At 42.0% G+C, this 24,612-nt stretch overlaps 2 protein-coding genes across 9 annotated transcripts; one reads left to right on the plus strand and one right to left on the minus strand.

Moving 5' to 3' along the window:
- Positions 1–209: 209 nt before the first annotated feature.
- Positions 210–22,481, minus strand: LOC146498561 (NLR family CARD domain-containing protein 3-like). Of its 8 annotated transcripts, XM_085140008.1 has the most exons (11): positions 21,769–22,481; positions 19,822–19,892; positions 19,617–19,746; positions 19,259–19,360; positions 18,476–18,554; positions 16,438–16,639; positions 14,483–16,283; positions 12,882–13,055; positions 12,475–12,648; positions 5,559–5,732; positions 1,089–1,254 (listed from the first exon to the last, which is right to left on the minus strand). In XM_085140008.1, exons 3-11 carry the CDS (start codon positions 19,733–19,735, stop codon positions 1,104–1,106), a joined length of 2,976 nt encoding a protein of 991 aa, XP_084996134.1. In that variant the 5' UTR covers positions 19,736–19,746; positions 19,822–19,892; positions 21,769–22,481; the 3' UTR covers positions 1,089–1,103. The 8 variants fall into 8 exon arrangements, with proteins under 8 accessions (XP_084996139.1, XP_084996134.1, XP_084996132.1 ...); XM_085140013.1 differs by lacking the exon at positions 21,769–22,481 and adding an exon at positions 210–1,059 and having other exon boundaries at positions 1,208–1,254; positions 19,617–20,443; XM_085140006.1 differs by lacking the exon at positions 19,822–19,892.
- On the plus strand, positions 3,162–5,019 carry LOC146498562 (uncharacterized). The gene is made up of 4 exons (XM_085140082.1): positions 3,162–3,291; positions 3,433–3,684; positions 4,258–4,347; positions 4,518–5,019. The coding sequence occupies exons 1-4, from the start codon at positions 3,162–3,164 to the stop codon at positions 4,700–4,702; spliced, it is 657 nt and encodes a 218-aa protein (XP_084996208.1). The 3' UTR covers positions 4,703–5,019.
- Positions 22,482–24,612: the final 2,131 nt, after the last annotated feature.

Genomic DNA, 24,612 nt, shown 5'->3' on the forward strand with positions numbered 1-24,612 from the left:
ATTCTGTTCATCTGGACGTTTTCACAAACGTTTGCTCACTGATCAGGTGACTTCTTCAGTCTCAGCTGACTGCAGCTTTACAACCTTACAAACAGCACATTTGCACAATGACTGAAACCAGCAGCAGCAGCACCTGATATATATGATACTAATATAATACATATACATATATAATCCATACTAATGATGAAGGAACTGAGCTCACAGTCCATTGTTCATTCAGTGAACTACTCAGTTTATTTTGGGCCTCAGAAATGCTCACTCTGTTTGTACATCACTGTCAGCAATAGACTCATTCTGCTGTGTGGACAGGAACACATGTGACATCACTTCCTGTTTGTTTGTGACTGAAGAGGAAGAAGTTTACAAGGAATCATTTAGAAGAGTTTCAAACATCAACTGATTGAATCCATGAATCTGAAAACGTGTTTGTGAGTGAAAGAGACAGACATGTACAGACTGAACTATCTGTTCAACAGTCAGAGTGTTTCTGTAACAGGAGACACTCTTTACACCCCACTCAGCACAGGGACACTGAGGAACCAGGAGACAAAAAAAACCCAAACCCAGGATAAAGAGTTTGAGTGAATGTGGTGTTGAAGGTGTGGAGGTGGATCAGAGTGTCAGAGGAGACTCTGTAGAAGGACAGAGTGCCAGCAGGACAGTCCACATACACTGCTGCTCTGTTAGAGACCGAGGAGGAGGAGGAGGAGGAGATGGATGTTACTCTGTTATTGTGCCAAACAGACTGAGAACCATCATCAGAGCAGCTCAGACTCCAGGACTGATCATTGTATCCAAACACACAGTCAACACTGCCTCCTTTCCTTCTGATGCTTCTGTAACTCACTGATATATCAACGTCTCCTCTCCACTCGACCTCCCAGTAACAGCGACCAGTCAGACCATTTCTACACAGCAGCTGAGCCCAAACATCAAATCTGTCTGGATGATCAGGATATGACTGAACCTCCTCCACATGTGTCACCTTCCTGTTGTTGTCAGACAGTTGGAGGTTTGTGTTCACTGTGTTTGTGTCGATTGTGATTTGACAGGAATCTGATGGAGAGAACAAACACAATCCAGCTGCAGTTATTGATCCATCATCTGTTCATTGATTGACACTTTGATGATGACTCCTGACATGATGAAGATGGTTGAATGTGTGCTGCTTTGTTTTCATGAATCCCATTAAAAACACACTTACACTTCCTCAGACCTGGTGTCAACCATCGGACTCCAGCAGGCTCCACCCTGAAAGGAGGAGGGGGGTCAGAGCAGCACAGTCAGCATGCACACATGGACATTACATGGCTCTCATACACACACTGTTACACACTGAGCTCAAAGCTCGGCTCCACTGTTTTATTCAAAGAAATCTACATTTATTTATCAGCACATTTAAAAACAGGTTGAGCCAAAGTGCTGCACAGAGTAGAGAGAAAATAGGAAACATACACAGTAATTACTATAAAGACTCGTCAGAATTGAAAGCTACAGAGTACAAATGTGTTTCCAACCGGGTTTTAAAAATGTCGAGTGTTGGTGACGACCTGATGTGAAGGGCGACTGTTCCAGAGTTTGGCTGCAGCGATCGATAAAGCTCACCTCTGTTTTTACGTCTAGTTCTGGTCAGAAGCTACTTATCTGCAGACCTGAGGGCTCGACTTGGATTATTTTGTTAAAGAGAGATAAGATGGAGCCAATCACTCAGAGATTTAAAGACAAACAACAAGATCTGGAAGTGGATTCTACCACGTACTGGTAACCAGTGGAAAAAGCTGGAAAAAGCTGGTGATGGGTCGTCTAGCACAGACCCACCGCTGGAACCAGACAATTCATGAGGGAGAGAACTGTGACAGCGCCGTTCTTCACTTGACCTCAGTCGCTCTCGTCTGCTCCCTCGTAACACTGCTCTTTATTGAGGTTACATGAATATGCATAAGTTCATTAACATGTGACGTCTTACACAGGTATGAACAAAGAGTACCAGTCTGTGCAGCTGGTGCTAAGCTGGTGCTAAGAGTCCAGCGGTCCCCCTAACAAAGGGCTCTTATACTTAACCAGATACAGAGTAGGTGTCCTCCTAAACCATAAATCAGTAAGAGAAGGTACGACCTCTCTCATGACCTTAAGGTGTGTGTGCATGCCGGAGCACTCTGGAAGGCACACAGAGTCTTTACAGACTACTGAGGCTACGTCCACACGTACACGGTATTTTTGAAAACAGAGATTTTCCGTTTTCGCTTTAAAAAATAATCCCGTGCACACGTAAATGTAGAATTGAAGGAAAACGCTGCTAGGAACACGCCAAAGCAGCAGGTGGCGATATATTCCTAACCTGCAGAAATTTGGCCAATCAGAAGTCTAGAAGCCTCGGTGGGAAATAGTAAACAAAGCTGGGGCATAGAAGCAGAACCGAGTCGTATGTGTGGAGGGACAGTAACTGTGTGTATATGTAAGCATTTAAACACTGCAGAGACAATTAACAGTAACAGTATTGTAGAAATTCATTTCACCAAAACAATAACGTGGCGCACAGTGTGACGTCATAAAAGGCGCACACCTTTGACGCTGCGTTTTCTGCGTTTTCTCCGTTTTTCACGTCCACACGTAAATGCAAAAACAGAGTTTTCAAAAATATCCACCCTGGCCGGAGTTTTTAAAAATCTCCGTTTTCAGTGACCAAAAACGCCGTTTACGTGTGGACGAAAGGTGCAAACGCATAGAAAAATCTGCGTTTTCAAAAATACCCGGGTACGTGTGGACGTAGCCTTACGGTGTGTTCACACCGAAGGCGATGGACGTGAATAGAGCGTCAGGTTTACATGTAAAGTCAATGGAGGTGACACACGCGATGACACGCGATTGCAGGTCCCGCGTGAGTTCGGAAGCAGATTTGCGTTGCGAAAACGCCAAAACGCGTGAAATGCGCGTCACTGTAGCGCGTCTGGCGCGTTTGACTCGCGAAAAAAACCACGCGCGTGAGTTTTTGTGTTGCATTTTGTGCATACGCGCGTTTCGCGTCTACCGCTCGAGTTGGAAAAATCTGAACTCCAGCATCAAATCGCGCCGCGACAACCAATCAGGAGCCTGGTGACGTGGCTCTGACCTAGGTCAAAGGGGCAGATCCAGCCAAAGCCCTTGATTCTTCATTCAGTATGGAGGAAAAGCTCATCAGTGCCGTGGCTAATCACCCAGAGCTATATGATGCTAGCTACTACTTCTGCCGAGACAGGAATAAAAAGGACCTAGCTTGGAGACACATAAGTGAGGAGATCGGGCAACCTGGTAAGTTCATTCCTTCTTTTTTTTAATTTTCAGACTGACCTGATGAACCCGCACAAAAGCTAGCAAGCCCGCCTACTGTCCCGCTATTTTCCCACTGATGTACAAATACCTTTCCACTAACAAGATAATGCGTTTATTCAGAGGACATCTGCAGGAGAAAGTGGAAGAGCCTCAGGGACACTTATAATAAGGAGAAGAAGACAGAGAAGGAGAAGAGGAGTGGGTCTGCAGCAGGATCGGGGAGAAGATGGAAGTTCTTCGCGGTCATGGGGTTTCTGGACCCCTTCCTCACCCCGCGGGAGACAAGCAGCAATATGGTGCTGACCGTGGAGAACTTCTCCCCCGAGGACCAGGGACAGCCCGGAGAGGCAGCAGGGGAGTGTCAGTCAGAAGGTATGTTTACAATGAGTTAATGTAGGCAGTTAATTTATGCGTGTTGTCATACAGGAATATATTTTGTTTATTAATAAACAGTATACAGTAGTCCCGCTGTTCATCCGTCACTGCCTCGCCTTTTCGCTGATTTTTTTTATTGCACCGTACAGCTTTCAACGATGCGCATTGCATTCTGCAGCCCAAATGACAAATCTCCTCCGTGTCGTGTCTCCTGCGCTTGCCAAACTTATCATGTTTGGTTTTGATAACCATCACGTCCAATAGAAAAAAACAGCACAAAAACACTCATAACTATGACCCTCATTCGGAAATAGACACCTGCACCGGGAGCAAAAAAGGCGCACGAAAGTGGCGCCGCAGACGGAGAAAAAGCGCGGCATAATACTTTTACGTTTTAAAATCGACAAAGGTTTGCACTTTGAGAATCAACTTGTGAGAACTGTGACTACTGTTCATGTGCTGCAATAAATGAGAGACCACTGTATATAATAAGTATATAAGTATATAATAATATAATATTCTCTATGACTATTGTCTTCAACCTGTTAACATTTAATATTGTCTTGATAGAGTCAAGTAATCATGCAGCAGAGTCCTCCCCTGTCTCTTCTCCTGGCTCCCCAGTCCCTGGTCCCTCAGCTCCTGCTGCTGCACCCACAGGTATGAACATCAAGCACTGACAGCTTTTTACTTGCTTGGATTCCCTTGTGATCACCTTTACTAAATATCTACAACCAATCTGTTTATATCATGTTTTTTTCAATTTTGAAAATGAAAATCTAGTAGCAGCCTTCTCATTACTTTGTGTTGTTTTGTGCTGTGTTTTACAGGCCCACAGAGGAGGACAGCTCGAAGGCGGGCGAGGGACGGGTCCCAGGACGGTGGAGCTGGCCATCCTGGAGTCCCTAAAGAGGCCACGCCCGTCTCCAACAGAACATTTCCTCCTCGGACTTGTTCCTGTTCTGGAGAGCATGCCGCCTCAGACACGAGAATTCGTGAAATTTCAAATTTATAAATAAGCTTTTGAAAACAGCACAGCTGTGTTAAATTTGGAAACATTGGACCCTAATGATCAGTAGTTTTCTGATGAGGCAGCAGCTCTCCAGGGCAGAAACAATGTTCTTATTTTTCTCCTCCTTCTCCCTGAGGCTCTTCCACTCCAAGCTGGGTCCTTTTTATTCCTGTCTCTCTGTAAATAGTTACATTTCATATATTTATGTTTAATGTTTTTGTTACTGAATTTATATATTTTTTCAAATAAACATTTATAATGACTAATGTCTCTGTTCTACTACACAGCAAATATTGGCACCCGACTTGACACAAGTAGAATTTATTTCATATTATACTAATGACAAAACATACTAATACAGTGGGATGAAAAGTTTGGGCAACATTGTGAAAAGTAATTATTTTCCTGTACAAATCGTTGGTTGTTACAATAAAAATTGTCAGTTAAATATATCATATAGGAGACACACACAGTGATATTTGAGAAGTGAAATGCTTTATGCTTTTTGAAACACTTTATTAGGTACACAGTGACCACTATCTCAGGTAAACCGGTGACCTAATAAAGTGTATTTAAAGTTACAAAATGTTGTTTCTGTCCAAATATTTATGGACCTAACTGTAGGTCTACTTTTAATGAAACTCTCAACATGACTAATCAGTTATCATTAATGTTCCTGCAAACAGACTCCTTGGAGACCCCCTACGTACTATCCAGCTAGACTAGTGTGTCTGTCCCTGAAAATATTCCTGCATGTGTGATTGTTCATGTCTCATCTGCAGGAAACAAACAGGAAGTGAGTGAAGGACACGGGAAATGTTTCCAGCTCAACCTCCTCTATCAGACATTCTCTCCATACCTGAGAGTGTCCAGTCTCCAGCCTGGATCCTTCAGTCCAGACGACAGCAGCTTAATTCCTGAGTCACCTGGATGATTGTAGCTCAGGTCCAGCTCTCTCAGATGGGAGGGGTTGGAGCTCAGAGCTGAGGCCAGAGAAGTACAGCCTTCCTCTGTGATCAGACAGCCTGACAGACTGCAGACACACAAAACAACAATCAATCTTTTAAAGATCATTTTCTGTTTGTCACAATAACATCTATCCATTTACATCCATTCAATGTAACTTTATTTAAAAGTGACAATTCCCAACAGACAACAACAGTCGTCTGAAGCTGTTTAACAGTGTAAGGTAACAGCCTCCAATATTAGAGAGAAAGCCCCAAAAACCAGACAATCCACTGTGAGCAGCACTTGGTGATGGTGGGAAGGAAGAACTCCCTTTGACACAAAGATCCTCCCAGTGAAAACAGGCTCCAGGAGGAGAATCTATCTATCTATCTATCTATCTATCTATCAATCAATCAATCAATCAATCAATCAATCTATCAATCAATCAATCAATCAATCAATCAATCAATCAATCAATCAATCAATCAATCAATCAATCTTTATTTATAAAGCACTTTTCATACAAAGATGTAGCACAAAGTGCTTTACAGCCTCTAGGCTGGGCACACAGCAGGAGGGAGGCAAAGAAGCCCCCCAGCCAGGTTGAGAAGACCCCCAGAGCCCCATCAGCCACGGTTGATCACAACCCCGGTGCAGAGAGCTCCCTCCGAGGAAACACTGGAGATATGACCTAATAAGAGTATATACAGAATAAAAAAAAATAAAATAAATAAGAATGGGACACAGTATAAATATAAATAGAGTAAGAAGATAAAAAATGAATAAGAACAAAATCAATAAATATTAGGTAAAACCTAAATTAATAATAGAATAAAAGGATAGAATAAATAAGCATAAAATAAATAAACGTTAAGTAAAAGCTAAATTAAAAAGGTGGGTCTTGAGCCTGTTCTTAAAAACATGTACGTTCTCTGCAGCCCTGAGCTCCTCCGGCAGGCTGTTCCACAGACGAGGACCATACCACTGAAAAGCTGCCTCTCCGTGAGTATGTGTCCTGACTTTAGGGACAATCAAAAGGCCAGTACCAGAGGACCTCAGGGTCTGCGAGGGTTCATATGGTAAAAGCAGATCTGAGAGATAAGAAGGCCCAAGACCATTAAGAAATTTAAAAACCAATAAAAGAACTTTAAAATCGATCCTGAAACACACGGGGAGCCAGTGCAGCGACTCTAAAACCGGTGTAATGTGGGCCCGCCCTCTGGTCTTCGTCAGCACACGAGCTGCAGAGTTTTGTAAAAGTTGTAAAGGTGAAATATTCTTTTTGGGGAGACCAGAGAGCAGGGCAGTAATCAATGCGACTGGTAATAAAAGCATCAACATCTCCGTGTTGGCCCGAGAGAGAATAGGGCGGACTCTGGCTATATTTTTTAGATGATAAAATCCAATTTTGGTTACATGTTTAATATGTGGGATAAAACCAAGCTCAGAGTCAAAAACAACACCCAGGTTTTTCACTTGTAGTGAAGGACATAGTGAAAATGCCTGTAATTTAGACAAGAGTTTCTCTCTCTGAGCCTCAGGACCAACGATTAAAACTTCAGTTTTGTCCTGGTTAAGCTGTAAAAAGTTTTCTGCCATCCAAGATCTTATATCTAAAATACAGTTAAAAAGGGCATCCATTGGTCTGGTGTCATCAGGAGACACGGAGATGTACAGCTGAGTGTCGTCAGCGTAACTGTGGAAGTTCACTCCATGCCTCCTGATGACACCGCAGAGAGGGAGCATATACAAATTAAAAAGTACAGGGCCTCAAACCGACCCTTGAGGCACACCACATGTCATTCTATGGATCTTAGAGGAGCATGTATCCATACTCACCATAAAAGTTCTGTCTGACAGACAGGAAGTGAACCAGTTGTGTACAGCACCAGAGAGGCCCACCATGTGTTTCAGTCTGTTTAAAAGAATAGCGTGGTCTACTGTATCAAAGGCTGCGCTTAGATCCAGCAGCACCAGGACTGAGAGCTTTTGGGAGTCCCAGTTACATCTAAGATCATTTAAAACCTTTAGGAGAGCAGTCTCTGTGCTGTGGTTCACCCTAAATCCAGACTGGAATATCTCCAGGATCTGTCTATCATTCAAAAATCATTAATCTGAGTAAAAACAAGTTTTTCTAAAAACATTTTCCTTAAAAATGGTGAGTTGGATACAGGTCTGTATTAAAATCATTACAATCCAAATTGCTCTTCTTCAGAAGGGGCCTCACCACCGCCGTTTTAAAGGCAGCAGGGAAGACACCCAACTGAAGAGAGCAATTCATCATGTATGAAAGCTGAGCTTCAAAAAAATCTACCATGACTGGTTGCAGGGTGAGGGGAAAGAGAAGAGATGAGCTCAGAGAGACACAAAAGTTAAGGACAGTTGTGACATATAAAAGCATCAGGAGTGAAAAGAGGGGAGAAGAAAGCAGAGCATCATCAACAGCCTGAGCCTACAGCAGCATAACTAAGGGATGGTTCAGGGTCACCTGATCCAGCTCTAACTATAAGCTTTATCAAAAAGGAAAGTTTGAAGCTGATCTTCAAAGTAGAGAGTGTGTCTCCTGAACTCAAACTGGGAGCTGCTTCCACACCAAGTCCAACATAGCCAGGCTGAGTCGTTAGATTAGTCCAAAGTAAAGTCAGAAAGTCATTATTTGTGTCACATTTTAGTGGAAATGTACAACAACTGTCCAAAAGTTATTTCTAAATCTGATATTAAACAGTTTAAATGGTGAAAAAGAAAACAGAGTCAATAAAAGCCTCTTTAGAGGGTCACCAGTTTAAAACTCAGACATTTAAACTGGTGATTCTCCTTCTCTGCTCCATTTCCTCTCTAGACTTCCTGTTCCTAGGAGGGATTTGATTGGCTGAATGTCCTTTTAGCCTTTCTTTAGTTCTTTGGGTGCTACTCAAAGAGGTAAACACATGAGTCATGTGACGTGACATAAGTAGCGCTCTGATTGGTTGGGATTGACAAACTATGGTGCTGTTTGCAAGCTTAGCTTTGCAGAGGCAAGAAAATCTCTTAGATAGGGATGAGACGCTCCACAGTGACGTTTCCACACTTTGGAGCTTCTGAAGTGCAGATGTTTGGAAATGCTGCTCCAACACGTGGTTCAAACACTCAGATCACGTGACCTCAGCTGCCACAGGTGGCATACCTGCTGCTTCCATGTTAGCATGTTAGCTTAAACAGGTGGTCAGTGTGAGAGCAGAAGATGATATCAGTGACATCCAAACAAAGAAGGAAGAGACTGTTGAAGGCAGCGAGCTGTGACTGCTGTGAACAGTGTTCTCACACTATTTTCTCCCTGTGTCAACATACATGAGGCTGTTTCAGCTGCAACACACCACAAACACCTTTATACAACTAAATATACTGAGCGCACACTGCTGTGGTTGCTGTGGTAACCATTCATATATCCAGCTGTTTGTGGCCGAGTCTGCTTCCTCATCCTTGGGAAAAACCCTCAAAGTTTGATGCGTTTTTGACTTGAAGCTTTTGTGTGATTTGGTTTTATTTGTTGTTCTACACACTGTGAAACAAAGCTAGAAGCCCCTGTGGTACAGTGGGGGACTCAAACCCAGGACCCAACCTGCTCCAACAACAGTCAGAAGGATTTTATTAAGTCTCATTTTCTGTTCATTAGGAAAACATCAATAATGAAGAGCACATGTTTATAGAGGCACATTCAGACCAATGACAACAGTCCATTCACACTGACCTCCACCTTTTTAAATGTGAGTAAACACATCATGGTTCTGGTGCTGATGTGGTATCTGGGACAGGTGATGATTTTGAACTCAGTCTGAGGTTTGATTACATTGAACCTGCACTGCTTTCTCCTGTTTATGACACATTTATACCCAAAGTCTCAGCTGGATAACAAAGAATGAGGAAAAACACATTTGTTGAGAGAATTGTTAACAAATGTGGTGAGAGTGTTGTAATAGTTACAGACAGAACTATGATTTATTTATTTAAATGCAGTCCAGGACGTTTTTTACTCACGTTATGTCGCTTCCACGATGTTATTTTTCTCTCCTACAATGTACGTTACAATTACATTAGCATGACCATTTATCCAAATTAGGCGATAACGTCATTTAGCGACTTCCAGCAACTTTTAGGACAGCCAATAGCAATTTTCCTTACTGAGGAGTTGGCAACACTGCTAGGAGCAGTGGGTGGATGGCAGCATCATCATGAAGGATCAGTGTGAGAATAAATCATCATCCACAAAGAAAACCAGTCTGAGTGTCTGACGCGCTTGTCAGAAAGACGCAGTCGCAGCTTGTGGGTGCAGTTAGCTGGTTTGCTAGTTAGCTGCTCTGCTAGTTAGCTGGGAGCTAACTCACTCGAACATTTGATGCTAAACTGTCTAAACTGTGTGAGCAGCATTCATTGCTGCTCTGTGTTACTCTCCAGCCGCTCTTTAACTTAGTCCTCTCAGTTTTTTTCCTCCTTACAAACTAGAAAACCTTCTTTTTCAGCTTCTCCTCCACACCCGAGCTGTGGCTAAGGTGCTACCAGCACGCAGGCTCGGTGTGTTCACATTCATGGGCTGCATCCTCCTGAGGACACATTTGTAGACCGATAACGTCACAGCGATGCACCAAAGGCTGTCCAAATTCGTGGACTCCTCCGAATGCAGCCGACAAATGCGTCCTCCTTTTCCCCAAATTTGAAGGATGGGTCGGGTATGTCCTTCGTGGCCCACCATATCCCAGAATTCATATTGCGGCCCAGCCAAACTCCAGTTTCTGGTAATGGCGGCCGCTACTAAGATTTAAAATTACTTTTACTAATCTTCCTGGGTCACAAAACTTTTAACATATTTTCAGGCGAGAATGTGAGTGTGTAAACTTCAAATATCTGCTCGGTTTATCAAGACATTGCATATTTGCAAAAGTGCTTCGACGTTTTCGGAGACGTCTGTTACCCACCAGCTCGATAGCTGGCCGAGAGCTTCAGGGTTACTGAAAGCGCCGAGAACGGCACAACTCCCTGCACATCATTTTCAGATCACCGCGGACTTTCGCTAATCAGGTTAAAAGTAATATATAAGTCACTTAGACAACCTAAAAATACTATTGTTTGGCTTTTTTCAGTGTTTTATTTGTTCGTGAGTCAATCGGTTTGGCTGAGATTAAAGTTATTAGATTAGATAAGATAAAATAAAACTTTATGAATCCCCCGGGTGGGTTCCTCCTTGGTTTTTACACAACTGAATAAATGTCAAACAAAAAACTGATTAAACAGAAGTGTGAGATGGTCAACGATTTACGCCAGAGTCCTGTTATATTTTAGATAGCAAGGAGCAGACGGCAGAGTTTATTAAACTCCACCGAGACAGCGGTGACACCAATCAGAAGGCTAGACCGTCCAATTCCATGGCCGTTTACTTCCGGCCTACCTGACCTTCTGAGGACCCGGCCCACGTAGACCGGGAAGGCCGGGTCCTCAGGAGGATGCAGCCCATGAATTTGGACATGACCACAGTCTTTCTCACTCAACACTCGTCACCCAGACTAACAACACTCCACATGTTCACAACTAGGAGGTGCTAAAAGACCACATACAGTGAGATTATCAGTAAATGTCTGCTGTGTCTGACAGTGACTTGAGTTTTTACTAACTGGCTACATGAGCAGGATTAGCTGCAGTTCCATCTTTGTAAAAGAGACTCAGCAGCAGATCCAAACAGAAACATTTCTACTTTTTCTGCAGCACCAGCTGAATGCATGGAGCCTAAACTCCAGTGACAATGAGACACATACAGTGTGACAGCTGTGACTTTACAGCTGGGCCTCATTCACTGACATTAATCAGATATGACTGAATCTATATCACACTTAAAGCTTTCTGTAAATGAAAGAATCAGTGAAAACGAGGCACTTCAGTTGATTTTAAACAAAAACTCTGAACATAACCTGATCCAGACCAGGTTATTGGTTCAGCATCAGTAACCATGGTGATGTAGCCAGGTAAACACAGAGCTAGACAGAGACAGACAATTTATGCTCACAATCACACATTTCCAGTTAACCTTGCATGCATGTTCTTGGACTGTGGGAGGAAGAGTACCTGAAGACAACCCACATAGACCACACTGTCACCCCTATTTACAGAATTACAATCTAATTAGATGATAAAGTAATAAATTATTTGGTATTTTAATGAAAATACATTTTAGCAATAGTTTATAAGTCAACAATTATAGTTTTAAAAAAATTGACAAATCAAACAGTCAATAAAATCTTCTACAGCTGAAACTAATGTAGACAATGTCGGGGGAGGAAGTAAAAGTAAAAACCAGAGACGATAACTACCAAAATAAAACAGGAAGTGAATAACATTCAAGCTCACTTTAAGCTCAACAGTCAAATTCTGTTTTGTATCAATCTATTGTTTTGAATTTTTGTTTACATTTTATGTTTAAGTGAGGCAATGAGTCATATCACTATGACCAAATATATATTTCATCTTTTCAGTCAGAAATAATCAATTGATCATATTTTTATTACTAAATTTTTCTGAAAATCAAATTCTGATATGTGAACAAACAGCTCTGTAAAACCTTCAGAATACAGGAATCGAACTAGAAGGTTTGGTGGATGAAGCACTGCTAAAATAAAGAATTTGGACTCAGAGGAGCAGATGGGACATTTCATTGCAAATGAAAGACAGAAAGTGAACAAATATCACTAAAAACCCCAGACGCTAATTTCTACATTCAGACTTTTTTAAAATCAATTGACTGTTTATGCAGTAATAGAAATAAGGTTTAACATGATCATCAGTGGAACATTTTAAATCCTGACCTGAGAGTTTCCATTTTACAGCGTGGACTCTTCACTCCAGCAGACAGAAGCTTCACTTCTGAATCCTGCAGGTCAGAGTTACTCAGGTCCAGCTGTCTCAGACTAGAGGACTGGGAGCTGAGAGCTGAGGACAGCGCTTCAAAGCCTCTCTCTGAGAGCTCACAGTGACTCAGTCTGAAAAATGACAGATAAACATTAAACAAACACTGTTATTAAATTGCAATGAGGGTGCACAAAAGAGTTTTTAGATTTTGCAATAAATCCTGTTTTTTTACTAAGAGTCAACACTAAGAGATGACACTAACATAAAACTATTACAGAAGTTTAACTGACTTTTTTCCCATTTAGTGGATTCTTATTGGTTAATTCTGTCAATTGATGAAAAGCACAACATAACTTGATCTCACCTCAGAGTATTCAGTTTACAGTGTGGACTTCTCAGTCCTGCAGACAGAAACTCCACTGCTGGATCCTGCAAGTTGTTGTTACTTAAGTCCAGCTCTCTCAGTGTAGAAGACTGGGAGCTGAGAGCAGAGGACAGAGCTTCATACCCTCTTTCAGAGAGATCAGGGACACTCAGCCTAAAAAACAAAAACAAAATAAAGACATAATCTGAAAAATTGTCATTTGATAACAAACTGTTTGTGATTAATTTAAATCACTTCTTGTGTTGAACCTTTGAAAGAAAGACAAATGCCAGTGTGCATTACTATTTATGGCTAAAAAACGTTTTAGTTTAAAAATGTTCCCTGTGTAAATATAAAGACCTGGAACTTGCTCATTAAATGCTAAACAAAAACAAGTGATGACTCATTCTGTGAACAGGTGATAGGCAAGACTGTAAGCATGTAGCAATGAGAGGGAAGGCTGGCTCATATCCTGGTGAGTGAGGGTTAGTTACTCTAGGAAAAGGTCAAGATATGATTGAGAGATTCTGGGAGACTGAACCAGTGAAATTTTCATGGAAATTATTTCAATTAAAGCAGATATAGTGATTAGTCCTTCCATCAGTCGTCCACAAAGCAGTGAGATAAAGTCTCAAGTCTCATTCTGCACAGTGTAAATGTCAGTGTCCTCCGGGTCCTCACTGATCATTGCATTCTGTCACAAATTGTCATGGTTCACAGACTGTGTACAGTCGGAAATCAAAGTGCACGACATAGGAGAGATTGAAAAACAATCAAGCATGCAGATCTAACAACAGGAAACCAGAAGAAACACGAGGAATATAATTGATTCAGCAGCTGCAGATCCTTGGAACTGTACTGGTGAGGCAGATTGTAACATATAGAAGTGAACTCATCTTCAGCTGAGCAGTGCACTGATGCAGAGCAATAAGACCAGAGGAGGAATGAGGGAGTTGATCACCTATGGGTCCATCACAGTCTTTGAACATCTTCAGTCAGTACAGAATCATGCTGCGAGGCTTTTAACCAGCACATGAAATAGACTGGACATTACTCCAGTTTAATCTCTTCACACTGGTAACCAGTTCATTTTAGGCGTTATTTAAAGATTTAGTCCTTACTTTTAGTCCCAGTCTATATTTCTGACTTTCTACAATCCTACAGCTCTTCTCACATCTGAGATCTTCCAGTCAAAGGCTTTTACTGGTCCCACTAACTCATTTATTCAGACTCTAGTATTCAGAGTGGCCTTTAACTAGTTTAGGCTGTATGATGTTCAGTGTTTGCTGTTTAATGTTTTTATCTTCTGTGTTTTTATTGCCTGTTTCTATTGTAAAGCACTTTGTGGTTTTTGACCTGTGAAAGCTGCTGTATAAATAAATTTTACTTACAGGATGATTCTGGACATGACTTTGATAAAAGCTGACACCCAGATATGTTTAAGACACTCTGACATTTACTGCTGCTATCAAACATTAACTATAATATACTGTATTTAGTGCTGATGATCATGTAAAAAAAATATGTTTAGGTTTTTAAGGGTCCATCACACATTACACTGTTTATGTTATAAATAAAAGCCTGATCACATGTTTACTCACAGAGCTTTGTTGGAGGCTTTGACCACTGGCAGCAGCCTCAGAAGAGCCTCCTCTGAAGCAGAGTATTTCTGCAGGTCAAACACATCCAGATCTTTGTCTGATGACAGTAAGATGAAGACCAGAGCTGACCACTGAGCAGGAGACAGTTCATCTGTGGAGAGACTTCCTGAACTCAGGGACTGTTGGATCTCCTCCACTAGAGAACGATCATTCAGTTCATTCAGACAGTGAAACAGATTGATGCTTTTCTCTGCAGACAGATTCTCACTGAGCTTCTTCTTGATGTACTGAACTGTTTCCTGATTGGTCTGTGAGCTACTTCCTGTCTGTGTCAGCAGACCTCGTAGGAGAGTCTGATTGGTCTGCAGTGAAAGACCCAGGAGGAAGCGGAGGAACAAGTCCAGGTGTCCATTTGGACTCTCTAAGGCCTTGTTCACAGCACTCTGGTGAAGTGATTGGAGTTTTAGTTTGTTAAATAATTTAGATTTCTTGGAGGTTGTTTGTTGTTCTTCCAGCAGATTGAGTCCAGAGTTGATGAAGGTCAGATGGACATGAAGAGCAGCCAGAAACTCCTGAACACTCAGATGGATGAAGCAGAACACCTTGTCCTGGTACAGTCCTCTCTCCTCTTTAAAGATCTGTGTGAACACTCCTGAGTACACTGAGGCTGCTCTGATATCGATGCCACACTCTGTCAGGTCTGATTCATAGAAGATCAGGTTTCCTTTCTGCAGCTGATCAAAAGCCAGTTTTCCCAGAGACTCCATCATCTTCCTGCTCTCTGGACTCCAGTGTGGATCTGTCTCAGCTCCTCCATCATACTTGACCTTCTTCACTTTGGCCTGAACCACCAGGAAGTGGATGTACATCTCAGTCAGGGTCTTGGGCAGCTGTCCTCCCTCTCTGGTTTTCAGCACATCCTCCAGAACTGTAGCGGTGATCCAGCAGAAGACTGGGATGTGGCACATGATGTGGAGGCTTCGTGATGTCTTGATGTGGGAGATGATCCTGCTGATCTGCTTCTTATCTCTGAATCTCTTCATGAAGTACTCCTCCTTCTGTGGGTCAGTGAACCCTCTGACCTCTGTCACCATGCCAACACAGTCAGGAGGGATCTGATTGGCTGCTGCAGGTCGTGTGGTTATCCAGAGGCGAGCAGAGGGAAGCAGTTTCCCCCTGATGAGGTTTATCAACAGCACATCCACTGAGGTGGACTTTCTAGGGTCAGTTAGGATTGTAGTTTTGTGGAAGTCCAGAGGAAGTCGACACTCATCCAGACCATCAAAGATGAACACAACCTGGAAGTCTTCAAAGCTGCAGATTCCTGCTTCTTTGGTTTCAGTAAAGAAGTGATGAACAAGTCCCACCAAGCTGAACTTTTCCTCTTTCAGCACATTCAGCTCTCTGAAAGTGAATGGAAACATGAACTGGATGTCCTGGTTGGCTTTGTCTTCAGCCCAGTCCAGGGTGTATTTCTGTGTTAAGACTGTTTTCCCAATGCCAGCCACTCCCTTTGTCAGCACTGTTCTGATTGGTTCATCTCTTCCAGGTGGGAGTTTAAAGATGTCTTCTTGTCTGATTGTTGTTTCTGGTCTGTCTGGTTTCCTGGATGCTGTTTCAATCTGTCTGACCTCATGTTCATCATTGACCTCTGCAGTCCCTCCCTCTGTGATGTAGAGCTCTGTGTAGATCTGATTCAGAAGGGTTGGGTTTCCTGCTTTAGCGATCCCCTCAAACACACACTGGAACTTCTTCTTCAGAGCAGATTTAAGGTTACGATGACAAACTGCAGCTGGAAGTTCTGAATAATAATAATAAAAGTACAACTTCAACAAATATATTTTACAAAACGCTGATGACATTTTCTGACCCACTGAGAAATGACTGAACACACTGGTGTCATGAGTGTCTCATTTATCTAACAGCTTAAAACCTTAAGTAAGAAATCCTCTTACGTCTCTGCAGACGGTCAGCCAGCTCCTCCTGCTTCATTCTCCTCAGGAAGTCCACTGCGATCTTCACAAATGCCTCTCTGCTGCTCCTCTGCTCATCATCCTCCCTCTGAAACTCCAAGCACTGGGGCTTATTTGGATTCAGAGCCTTCTGGATCTTCTTCAGCTCGTTCTTCACAAAAGTGATGATGTTGTCCTCCAGCAGCTGGAACAGAATACTTTATGAATGAACCACCACTCTGAACTTCAGTCTACACAACATCCACTTCTTTACGATCAAGGGGCATATCATCCACGATCTCTTCACCAATTATAAGTTTGACTTTATCTGATTAACTGAGACATTCTCCACAACTCCACGGTCCCAAAACGTTGATTCTGTTCATATGAATGCAGCGATTTCAGTGGGAGAAACATTTCACTGGTGTTCAGAGCTGAACTATCAACAGCTTGATGATCAAAGCCAGAAACTTGAAGATGTTATAGGTGACAGAGTTGATCATACAGATAACTGGTCTTAAAGGTTCACTCTGTTTACGCATACAGATCAGTATTTAAGGTTTGACTCTCATCATCCACTGGAGCACAAACTGGGCGTCATCAGGACGCTACAACACAGAACAAACGCCATCCCCACAGACACAGCAGCCAGGGAAGCAGAAGAACATCACATCAAGAAGGTCCTGAGGAAATGTGAACCAGCTGACCAAACACATCCTGCTGCAGGATGTTAACATAGCAACATACTGATGATCCCACTCACTGTGAACAACACATTTGGACCTGATTTGTTGCTCTGGTTTACACGTGAACTTTGACTGCTGTCACCAACTTGAGAGGCTCTACAGAAAAACTGGGACTTGTCCACAAACAGATGTATAAAAATCATAAAGTACATTACAAGGACAGCATTGCCCAATCAACTCTAATTACTATGGCCATGTTATCTCTTCTAATTAAGGTACAGACACTCAAACTAGCTGCTTTCAGTGAGAAGTCAAATGTCTGAATATGAGCTGGAAGCTGCTGAGAGTCCTCCCTCCTTCCCATGGGGTTTACTTTCTCTACTACTTTCACTATAAACACGCCCCTTTCATGCACCTGCAGAGGGCCACCAGCAGATGGAGCTGTCTTAAACAAATCCACTTGGATAGTTAGCTGTAGATGATTTTCTCAGTATGATTGTAGGATTTTGAGTTACTCTTTAGATTTATTTAAACTCTTATATTGTGCACAAGTGTTGAACGACCCATAATTTCTCTGTACTTTTCATAAGAGCAGCCAGACTTTCAGCTAGTTTTTCTTTTGCTCTGCAGGCTTTATGAAGGTGTGTCAAAGTTGTTCTTTGGACATTGGCTGCTTTTTAAATCATTTTCAGTCCTCGTACAGGAACATTCTTCAAGCTAAATCCAAGTATATTAGACCAGAGTAAACTTGATAGATATGCGTGTGTGTGTAACTCTTAGAGCTGTTTGGCTGCTTTTTATGGGGGCTGGGTCTTTGGAAAGTGAGCAAACAACAGTTTTAGTAACACACCCTGAACTGCACACTTTAACAAACAACATGAGATTTTAACTGTAATGTAAAAATCCTGTGATTCACTGTTATTAAGCACAAACACATCTATGGCCCCGTTTCTATTAGTAGCTGCTCAGATCGACTGGAGCCATTGGTTTCCATTACAGTTGAGGACCACCTAATGTGGTCGTCTCAATACAGCAGAGTGTCGACTCACATCATTAGTAAGTGCTAATGCTGCTAATTTCCATCATATTTGTCATTTATTTCTCAAAGTTATTGAAGAAACAGTTATTCAGCTTCATTCCCACTGATCTCGACTACAAACTGTTTCACTTTGGTTTTTGTTTAAAGCCTCGATGTTTAAAACGTTTCCCTGTGATCACATTTGCACCGTCTGATTTCAAAGTTTGTTTCTTTTGGTCATTTAGTCCACAGAGTCCTTGGTGTTCTGAAAGGGACCTATAAATAAATGTATTATTATTAATATTAATAATAAAGTAGTTGTTGTACATGTACAGACCATAAACATGGAGTCCAGCTGTGTTTGATGCTGCTGGGCAGACTGACCACTGGGAACCTCTGAGCTCTGCTGGTCCACTCTGTGGAGGAACCATGGACACACACACACACACATGAAGCCACTTTCATTATTAAAATGTGAATTTAGCCTCTAAAAGCTGTGTTCAGTCAGTGTTGCTGCTTCCTGTGTCTAACCTCACGTATGTGCTTCTGAAAGAACCGTTAAAAATTCCCGTAAACACTTTTAAACCTGTGAAAAAACCTTTTTAGAACAGTTTAAGCTGTTATATGTTGAACTCTTGGCTGACATCATATTGAATGCTGTGGACTCAGAATATGATGTCACTCAAGTTTACATGTGTGTGAAGGCAGACGAGTCAGTACTTTGGTAATACAGTGTAAAGTTGAATTTATTGATTGATTTCCATGAACACCACTGTGGCTCAGTGTTGTCCTGATGGAGTCTCATTAACAGCAGCCAGTATGATCCAGGCTTTAGCTGCTGGGTCTCTGTGTGACCTCTCAGACTGTTTAACAGATCAGACACAAAGAGAATCAGAGCAGCTCTGTTCTTTAAAGACAAACATGAACCCACTCAGGTCACACTTTCCCCACAGATATGAGCATCACTGTCCTCAAACAGCAAATGACCAAGTCTAACATTTGGATCTTTTCTCTTTCATTGTTTTCTTTTTAATGAATCTTTGTAACAATCTGAGGATGTTTCAGGTCATATTTATCCAGGAAACACAAACATGTAAAGGAGTCATCACAGCTCTCTGACCTCGTTGGTCCAGGTTCAGCACTGAAGTCTGGATTATCATCTTTGGACCGGTCACTCCTCACAGATGGACAGCTGGACCCTGCAGACTGTGACCTCTGACCTCTGCAGACACAAACATGATTGAAGCAGCTGTGATCACACAGACTGCAGATAATGCAGCTGTTTCCTGTCAGTAACAGTCCTCTTAGATTAGAGTTCAGCTTTTTACAGGAAAACTGGACAAAACTGATTTTTGTTACAAATTCATTTTCATTTCCTCTCAGCTCACAAACACAGTCAGACAATCAACCAGAATCAACACTGATTATAATGTCAGTGCAGAATTATTTCTGTAACTCAGTGTGTTCAGCTCTCTGACCTCGTTGGTCCAGGTTCAGCACTGAAGTCTGGATTATGATCTTTGGACCGGTTACTCCTCACAGACGGACAGCTGGACCCTGCAGACTCTGCTCTGTCCTCCTCTTCCTCCATCATCATCTTCAGTCAGTCTGAGAGGTAAACCACAAACACTCAGTGAGTTCACATTAACAGGAGTAACTGAGTTACAGTCGCTGACCTCTGACCTGTCATGTAACCTAGAAACCAGGTCAATATGTCTGTAGGTTCAGTCATCCAGGTCATGTGATCTAAGGAGCTTAGAAAGAAAATAGAGACTTCTTTAAGTTTCTGGAAGACGTTTCATCCGAGAAGCTTCTTCAGTTTTAAAACCAAACGGTGGAGAGTCCCAGATATTTAAACCTGAGATGGAAAGAAAGCATGTCGCTGACCCACCATTGATCATGTGATGAGACACATGATCAATGGTGGGTCAACAATATAACAACAATATAAACACTTATTTCAAGGATGAAACTGCGAGTCTGATCACCAGGAGCACAAACATCTGGAGCACAAACATGTGGAGCACAAACATCTGGAGCACAGACATCTGGAGCACAGACATGTGGAGCACAGACATGTGGAGCACAGACATGTGGAGCACAAACATCTGGAGCACAGACATGTGGAGCACAAACATGTGGAGCACAAACATGTGGAGCACAAACATGTGGAGCACAGACATCTGGAGCACAGACATCTGGAGCACAGACATGTGGAGCACAGACATGTGGAGCACAGACATGTGGAGCACAAACATCTGGAGCACAAACATCTGGAGCACAGACATGTGGAGCACAGACATGTGGAGCACAGACATCTGGAGCACAAACATCTGGAGCACAAACATCTGGAGCACAAACATCTGGAGCACAGACATGTTTAGCACAAACATCTGGAGCACAGACATGTGGAGCACAAACATCTGGAGCACAAACATCTGGAGCACAGACATGTGGAGCACAAACATCTGGAGCGCAAACATCTGGAGCACAAACATCTGGAGCACAGACATGTGGAGCACAAACATCTGGAGCACAGACATGTGGAGCACAGACATGTGGAGCACAGACATCTGGAGCACAGACATCTGGAGCACAGACATGTGGAGCACAAACATCTGGAGCGCAAACATCTGGAGCACAAACATCTGGAGCAGTATGTTGATGCTGTTGGTTGAGATCATGAAGACTGAAGTCCAGGCAGCTCCAGCAATGATCCACTGATGTGTTTTTATTCCACGTATGAATGTTGTTATTGACAGAGATGAAGTTACTCAAAAAAGTCATTATTACACATATTACACAGAACACTTTAATTAAAAGTAATGGAGTATGTTACTTCATTACTCCTCATAACAGTACTTTCATGTTACTGTGTAAAATGAGCTGAAACACTGTCTCATAATCACCATAATCTAAAGCTGAGGTACAGCCCCACACACCAACACAGATCCTGATGAGGTCACGTGATCTTTCTCTGAGTGTTTATGAACACAAATCAAAGATGAAACAGCACAAAGACACTTCAAAGTGATTCTACTGTAGAAACATGAACAGGTAGAAACCTGCAGCCTGACTGCTCATCACTTTGTTACCTGTTCAGGTTCAGCAGCAGCAGCTCACTTTATCACGGTGCTGGTCTGGGGTCAGTGTTTACTCAGCTTTAACGTCACTCTGGCTTCTTGGCTAGCTTAGCGTTAGCTTAGCTTTAGCTTAGCGTTAACATGCTGTCAGGTGTCTCGTGTGGTGTGTAAATATTAATCACAGTGACAGTAAAGGAGGTAAAGGGCTGACGTCATCACGTACGCTGCGTCCTCTGTGGGCTCTGAGTGAACTCAAAGTACAAACTACAAGTACACAAACACGAACGTAGCTCAGAGTGGCGGACACACTCGGCCTCGTTGGTCCAGCTGTGAGTCCGTTACCGTGAACTATGGAGCGGCAGATTTGTGCTGGAACTAAGCTGCACACAGCTGATGTTAGCCAGGAAAACATTACACACTGACTTTAATGGAGAGACCGGAAATACAAACACACACAGTTTGTTGTGTGAAGAAATCGAACATGAGCTGAACAAACAGTAAAGTTCCTAAAGACAAACTGTTAAAGGAGGAAACAAAGCAAACTTACAGTTTCTTCACACACCAACAACAAGCTCCACTCCACACCTGGACACTAAACACGGACACACAGGTGAGCTGCTTCCTGGAAGGAGGCGGGGCTCCACCTGAAACTCAGCACAGGTGGGAGGGGCTCAGCTCTGTGTGTGCTGATGTGTTAACTTTAAAAATATGCCGTCTGACTGCTCAGACTGAGTCAGAGTAAAGTTCACATGCTGACGTGTGGAGACATGAAACCTTGTTGTAGCTGCAGGTGTGAACACACTGATCCCAGATCAGCTCTGCTGTATTTGTAACATGAACATTTCTGCTGCAAAGCTTCAAATGTTCAGCATGTTTCTCTGTTTCCAGTCTATAGATCCAGTCACACTTTCTACCTTCACCTGTGCAGGAAAGACTGAGAGCAGAGCTGAAACCAACCGTCCAATCAGTGAGCAGCATCAACACCTGAGCTTCATTCAGACTCTGTTATTGAAGATGTTGTTGGTACAAAGTTCATCTGCTGCTCACATGAATCCATGAAAGATTTATTTCACTGAATGTTTCTTCAAAGCTCATTTCAACCTGTTGAAGTCATGAATGAAAGTGCAGACTGAGAGTGGATCACATGATGTTTAAGGTGTGTCATGTGACATGTTCAGTATTGTCACACATGTCTAGATTGTCCCTGATATCATAGCTGCTCAAACACTGATGATTATATTCAGGGCTGGACTGGGACAAAAAATCGGCCCAGGCATTTTGACTACCCATATGGAAAAGATATTTATAAATCTTATAAAGTTTGTATCTGTCTCGCGTGAAACTTGTATGAAAAGCATACAAGAGTGAAAACAGATTTAAGATCCCTTGAAAAATTATATAATGAAACTTGTATGTTTTGGATACTTACTAAAACAATATATGAAAGTAATGAGAAAGTGGCCACTTTCATGAGTAAATCATATAAGGCTTACGTGATTTGCTCATTTCTTTTCCATATGGGTAGAGACCGGCCCACCAGGTATTACAGGAAAAACCATAAATCCTTTGAATGAAAACAAACGCTGTTGTCACAGTGATGGACACTGTCTTGTTGGTATATATGTATCAGTCTAATAAACTTAAACCTACACCATCCTCCCTATTCTGCTGTTCTAAACAGTACCTGAAAGTAGACTGCTTGGTGGAGTTAACCTCCTGAACTATCTACAACACATGGTGAAAACCTGAAATTAAGACAGAGGAGACTAGAGGTGAGACATGATCATTACTGATTACTGATGACAGATTTAGATATATTTTCATAAACTATTCATTTGCCACATCAATAAACAGCATGGCAGGGCAAAATATTTTTTCTAACATGGCAACCTTTAAAAAGTGAGAGGAGACAGAAAGACAGGTGAGAAAGAAGAAAAATTAAACTGACTTTTTGATGGCATTTTACACACAGTACTGGTGCAGTATCTAGAAAATGTGGGAAAATACTGGCAAAATCAGCTGATCATTGATCAGTTTCATGATTGAAGTAGAAACAGGAGAGAATGAGAGAAGAAGAGGCAGCTGTGCAGCAAAGACAGAATAAATCGCGCAATATTTTCTCTGAATACGAGACCATTCCGTTTTTTACGGGACGGTTGGAAACTCTAATAACTAACCTTATAAATAAAATAGGATAAAACAAGTTCAACATCAATAACATCATAGCACCCGCCCAGCAGTATATAAACTCCACAAAATATGAATAAAAACAGACAGGAATATTATTCCAGATTAAATAAACTTAAAAAAACTTTAACTTTAAATATTTTGCTCTTCATAAAAATATATCCTGTCAAAATTATGCAAGTTAGAAATATGAACATGCTGCCAAAACCCCAGAAAAAATAAAGGAAAGCAAACACAAGGTTGGAGCCGCATGTAGACGGAGCTGGGCGTTGCTGCAGGGGTGGAGCTAATAAACTGTGCGGGCCGTTCAGTGTCGTACTTTCCCTGAGTGCATCATTACACTGCAGCTCCATCTGAATCTGCACAGGTGCAGCAAAGTGCGCTGACTTGGTTCAACATTACTGCAACAGGGAAAGTGAGGCAGGCTGCACTGGTGCATTAGTGACATGACATCATACATGTCCATGAACTGACAGGTTTCCTTGCTGAGCTCAAAAACTCTGAGAACTTTTATCCCAACTCAGCCAGCGGACCTCTGTATGATGAGGAATGTCGGCAAACTCTGAATCTATTTCCCACATAAAAGACTGAAACTGACGGTGATTAAAACTTTTAGCTCAGATAAATTTACGGTCTGTGTTACGGTGATCATTACATGCTCCATTTTTAGGACTTTACCACACAGCCTTTCCTGGTGTGTGATGCAGTGATCTGCTGTTAACTCACCGGTACAGTTCTCCTGCATCTTTACTCGCATCCTGCTGACTAGTCCACTTTTTTCACCGCACAACACCGGCGCTCCATCTGTTGTAAGTCCAACAAGTTTGTCCCAGGACAGTTTCATGTCGTTACACTTTGACATGCGTTTTAAAAATGTCTTTTCCTGTCGTTGTCCCGTATGGAACGCCAGGACTGCCATAATGAATTAATTAAATACACCATTAAATAATTAATTAAATGTGGCAATAATTAATTAAAATTGGAATTAATTAATTAAATAAATAGTTATGACACATGTAATTAATTAATTATGTATTTCACATTTTAATTAATTATTGACACATTTAATTAATTATTTAATGATATATTTATTTGTTTCATTTTGTCAGTCCTGGCGCCTGGCTCTCATCTTGAATTAATTTTATCTGTCAACCTCACCCATCAAACGCAGGGGGCGGGGTTAACGCTGCCCATGCAGCTTCTC

The sequence above is a fragment of the Neolamprologus multifasciatus genome, chromosome 18, assembly GCF_963576455.1.
Source record: "Neolamprologus multifasciatus chromosome 18, fNeoMul1.2, whole genome shotgun sequence".
NCBI classification, from domain to species: Eukaryota; Metazoa; Chordata; class Actinopteri; order Cichliformes; family Cichlidae; genus Neolamprologus; species Neolamprologus multifasciatus.

Coding starts and splice junctions, on each gene's coding strand:
- LOC146498562 (XM_085140082.1), top strand. CDS start 3,162: ATGGAGGAAAAGCTCATCAGTGCCGTGGCTAATCACCCAGAGCTATAT. Junction 3,292..3,432: donor TGAGGAGATCGGGCAACCTG/GTAAGTTCATTC, acceptor GCGTTTATTCAG/AGGACATCTGCAGGAGAAAG. Junction 4,348..4,517: donor TCCTGCTGCTGCACCCACAG/GTATGAACATCA, acceptor TGTGTTTTACAG/GCCCACAGAGGAGGACAGCT.
- LOC146498561 (XM_085140013.1), bottom strand. CDS start 19,735: ATGATGATGGAGGAAGAGGAGGACAGAGCAGAGTCTGCAGGGTCCAGC. Junction 19,361..19,616: donor GCTGAACCTGGACCAACGAG/GTCAGAGAGCTG, acceptor TTGTGTCTGCAG/AGGTCAGAGGTCACAGTCTG. Junction 18,555..19,258: donor GCTGAACCTGGACCAACGAG/GTCAGAGAGCTG, acceptor GTTCCTCCACAG/AGTGGACCAGCAGAGCTCAG.